A 4797-nucleotide genomic window follows, 5' to 3' on the forward strand; every position below is an offset into this window, starting at 1 on the left:
AAGCGTATGGTTTTTTCAATTATAGGGAAGTGGTAGTCTTGAAGGCATCAACGATTAAGGTATTTCACGTTAGTTCTTTTGATTTTAGCTATTCAAGAATTAGCGATTCTTTAATTTACCTTTAAAATCAAGAATTGAACTCTACCGCTTCTTTGTCAAGTCCCAAGCCAATCAATAAACGAACAAAGAAATATATCAAACTTCACTTATTATTATATCAAGGAAACTAGCTCAAAACCTTAATACAAAAAACTTTGAAATATGAATGTGGTGGGTGATATCTAACTCTAACTTGTTAGTCTATTTATACTAGTTAGACAACTTGCCAACTACATTCATTTATTTCCAACTACTTGACATAAATGTCCAACCACATTAGTTATGACAACTACTTCATTAATGGCCAACTTATGTCCAACCACTTGACATTATATCCAACCACCAACTAGCCTGTTAACTCCATAAACCATAATGGAATACATAGGCCCGAACCTTATAGGTCCGACTCGGTTAATTACCAACATTCACCCCCTTAATTTCCGAGTTGGATTTCGGGAGGTCTTCAACATTAATTAACAAACGCATCTCCTTGAACTTGAGTCTTCTAAGGGCTTTGGTTAGAATATCAGCTCGTTGTTCTTTCCCGTTTATATGCTCGACCACTACATCCCCTTCTTCAACAGCATCCCGAATAAAATGATATCGGGCGTTGATGTGTTTGGTCCTTCCATGAAAGACAGGATTTTTTACGAGTGCTATGGCTGAAGTATTATCAATAAGCAAAAGTACTCCTTCCACTTGTTTCCTGGTTACTTCACTTAACAGAGCTCGAAGCCATAAGGCTTGACAAGATGCTGCCGGTGCTGCCATATACTCGGCTTTACACGAAGACAAAGCAACCGTGCCTTGTTTCTGTGAGCACCACGAGATAGGTCCTTTGCCAAAATAGAACACATGCCCGGTGGTACTTCGCCCGTCGTCTTCATCAATGTTGTGAGTGCTGTCACTAAAACCGGTTAACAACTTGGTACCGCCCCGTTGATACCATATACCCATGCTTGACGTTCCTCGAACATACCTCAGAATCTGTTGCACCCCCTGCATGTGAGATTCCTTCGATCGAACTTAACCCTGGAATCCATTGGATATTGAGCCGAGTTACATGTTTCCAAACCGGATTGCTTTAGAATCTTTAACGCGTTACTTTCTTGTTTAAACGAGATCCCATCATTACATTGATTCACTTTAATACCAAGATAATAAGACAATTTTCCTAAATCACTCATCTCGAACCGTTCCCGCATTTGACCCTTGAATGCCTTTACTTCTTCAATTTTGGAACCGGTTACCAAGAGATCATCGACACATACCACAATAATCAATATGGACTTGGTTGATTTCTTCACGTATACGGCTTGTTCCTCGATACATCTTTCGAAACCCATCTCACTTATAACTCCATTTATCTTTGAGTTCCAAGCTCTTGGAGCTTGTTTTAGCCCGTAAAGAGCCTTTGAGAGTTTATACACTTTATGACTCTCTCCTTCCTTTACGAACCCATCCGGTTGTTCAACAAACACTTCTTCTAGTAAATCACCGTGTAAGAAGGTGGATTTTACATCCATGTGATGTGCCTCCCATACTTCACTCGCGGCTAGGGCTAGAATAAGTCGAACCATTTCGAGTCGAGCCACGGGTGCGAACACCTCATCGTAATCGATCCCGTGTCGTTGTACGTACCCCTTTGCAACTAATCGTGCCTTCGAACCGTCCGGATTTTTCTTGAGTTTTAAAACCCATTTTACCCCCAATCGGCTTCACCCCATTATGACAAACCATAAGCTTCCATGTGTTGTTTTTCTCGATCGAATCCAACCCGGCTTTCATTGCTTGAACCCACTCTTTACTTTCTCTTGCTTCTTCATATTTTGTAGGTTCGTCTTCAATTAAAAGCATTAAATCTTCATCGAGTACATAATCATCAAGGTATCTAGGTGGAACCGACAACCGTATGGACCTTCTAAGTATCGAACCTGAATCGTGATCCGAAACTGAGTTGCTGCTGTTGTTTAGGTTAGATGATGAGCTCGAGCTGTTGTTTGGTTCATAAACAAACTCGTACTCGTTTTCGTAATCGAATTGCACAATTTCCTCTCCCCAATCGATAACAAAATCTTGCCAAACACGCCCATCAACCGTTTCATTCGAATTCTATGACCAATTCCACCCTTTCCCTTCATCAAATTTAACATCCCGACTCACCACAACTTTCTTTGTGGTCGGGTCGAACAAACGAAAAGCCTTGGAACCATGCTCGTTTCCAAGATACACCAATTTCTTGCTCCTATTATCGAGTTTCTTTAGGTGTTGGGTCGGAATTTTTGCAAATGCAATACAACCAAATACCTTTAGATGGCTTATATTCGGTTTCCTTTCTTTGAACGCTTCATATGGAGTCATGTCTTTTACCGCTCGGGTTGTTACTCGCTTTAGAACATAAGTCGAATGTCTAACCCCTTCACCCCACGTAACTTGTGGTACATTCCGAGCCTTCAAAATACTTCTCGTCATCTCTATGAAGGTTCGGTTTCTTCGCTCCACCACACCGTTTTGTTGAGGTGTGTATGGGGCGGTGAGTTGACGAGCTACCCTGTGTAACTTGCAAAATTCCATGAACTCGTGAGAAGTAAATTCTCCACCCCGATCCATGCGAAAAGTTTTTACTTTCACTCCGATCTCTGCTTCTACACTTGTTTTGAAACTTTTGAACATACCAAATGCTTCGTCTTTTGCTTTCAACATGAATGACCACATGTATCGGCTAAAGTCATCTATCAAAACAAATACGTACCGGTTTCCAGTTAAAGTGGGAGGGGTAATCGGACCACATAAATCTACATATATTAACTCCAAAATCTTTGAAGCCCGAAACGAGGCTTGGCCTGGAAACGAGTCCCTCGTTTGCTTTCCCATTTGACAAGCTTCACACACTTCATGTGTCGGGTTTATAGTCGGTAACCCAACCACCAGTTCTTTGCTAGCCATTGACTTCAATGAGTCAAAATTGACGTGACCTAATCGGTCATGCCATGTTTGAGAAACCGGGTCTTCGTTTATGTGTAAGCACATGTTCTTTGCTACAGGCATCTTGACCTTGTAAAGTCGGTTCGTCTTTGGTACTTTCATGATTAGCCTACCGCTAGCATCATACATCCAAATATTGTTCCTTTTCTAAAAGGACCTCACACCCATTATCCGTAGCTTGACCCAAGCTCAAAATATTACACCGAAGACTAGGTATAAAATAAACATTTGTGATTTGTTTTACCTCCTCGTTGTTGCAATGCAACATAAGCCTTTCCCTTCAATTTTGACTTTGGAATTATCACCAAAACGGACTCGGCCTACCACTCTTTCATCAAGCTTAGAAAAGAATGACCGCTCTCTTGTCATGTGATTGCTAGCACCATTATCAAGGTACCAAATCCCTTCTTCCGGTCCTTCGGATTGGTACCGGCTTGGTAAAACTTTCTCCTCATTTAAGTAGACCGAATCATCTACTTGTTGTAGCATCATTAGGGTTTCTTTGGCATCAGTAGACTTGCTTCCTTTCTTCGTTCGGGACACGAGGAAGCGAAATGACCCATCTGGTCACATCGGTAACATTGTAACTTTGACTGATCTTTACCCTTATGTTTTTCATCGGTTTGTTTGAAGTTGTCTCGGATTCCCCGGCTTTGGCTATTATCTCGACCTCGACCCCTACTCCGATTTCTACTTGCTCCTTGTCCTCTTCCTCTACTTGATTCATATTTCGGTTATCAGAATAATGAAACAGCAGTTTACCTTGATCTACGGATTGGGGTTTCATCTTTGGTTTGCTCTTCATAAGCTTTGAGCCGACCCACTACGTCTTCAAACCCAACCGTCTTTAGATCTAGGATTTGTTCAAGCGAAGCAACAATATGAACAAATCGACGAGGTAAGCTTGTGAGAAATTTCTTAACAATTTTCTGCTGCTCGAACGTCTCCCCGAGCGTGGCAGAATTCGAAGAGATCTCGAATATTCTGTTTGCGTAATCATCGATCTTTTCTGAATCTTTCATCTTCAAGGCATCAAACTCAGCTACCAATGTTTGGAGCCTTGCTTCCCTTACCCTTTCGGCACCTAGATGTTGGGTTCTGAGTGCTTCCCACATCTCTTTTTCCGAGTTCAGACTGCCGACTTGTAAAATCTGTTGTTCGGGTATAGATTGGAAAAGTATAGCGGTCGCCGCATTATTTTTTTTTTCATCAACCGTACCGGGATCTATTACACCACATACGCTATGTACATTAAAAATAACCTTCACGCGGAGTGCCCATACGGTGTAGTTTGTTGCGGTTAACATTGGGCATTGAAATGAGCCCGAGCTGCTGCCCTCCTTGGTCAACGGCGATGGTGCTGAGTCAACCATGACTTGATCAAAAATGACTTTGTTTAATTAATTTGTTTCAGCGGTGAAGAACGCTTATTGATTGGTCCTTGAACGGCTCTGATACCAATTCAAGTCATAAGCCAATCAATAAACGAACAAAGAAATATATCAAACTTCACTTATTATTATATCAAGGAAACTAGCTCAAAACCTTAATACAACAAACTTTGAAATATGAATGTCTAGTTAGCCAACTTGCCAATTACATTCATTTATGTCCAACTACTTGACATAAATGTCCAACCACATTAGTTATGGCAACTACTTCATTAATGGCCAACTACTTGACATTATGTCCAACCACCAACTAGCCTCTTAA

At 41.2% G+C, this 4797-nt stretch overlaps 1 protein-coding gene across 1 annotated transcript; it reads right to left on the reverse strand.

The window, feature by feature from the left end:
• Nucleotides 1-3324: 3324 nt before the first annotated feature.
• On the reverse strand, nt 3325-4457 carry LOC143568312 (uncharacterized). The gene is made up of 3 exons (XM_077054497.1): nt 3847-4457; nt 3689-3798; nt 3325-3647 (listed from the first exon to the last, which is right to left on the reverse strand). The coding sequence occupies exons 1-3, from the start codon at nt 4455-4457 to the stop codon at nt 3325-3327; spliced, it is 1044 nt and encodes a 347-aa protein (XP_076910612.1).
• Between the last annotated feature and the right edge of the window lie 340 nt (nt 4458-4797).

The sequence above is a fragment of the Bidens hawaiensis genome, unplaced genomic scaffold, assembly GCF_021521415.1.
Source record: "Bidens hawaiensis isolate Kalapana, Puna unplaced genomic scaffold, B.hawaiensis_p1.1 tig00023907_1, whole genome shotgun sequence".
In the NCBI taxonomy this organism is placed as follows: Eukaryota; Viridiplantae; Streptophyta; class Magnoliopsida; order Asterales; family Asteraceae; genus Bidens; species Bidens hawaiensis.

What these genes read in the sequence shown, in the direction of transcription:
- LOC143568312 (XM_077054497.1), bottom strand. Translation starts at nt 4,457, where the DNA reads ATGGTTGACTCAGCACCATCGCCGTTGACCAAGGAGGGCAGCAGCTCG. An exon ending in ACCCCAATCCGTAGATCAAG is followed by an intron (nt 3,799 to 3,846) that starts GTAAACTGCTGT and finishes TGAATCAAGTAG; the next exon opens with AGGAAGAGGACAAGGAGCAA. An exon ending in AACCGATGAAAAACATAAGG is followed by an intron (nt 3,648 to 3,688) that starts GTAAAGATCAGT and finishes CGATGTGACCAG; the next exon opens with ATGGGTCATTTCGCTTCCTC.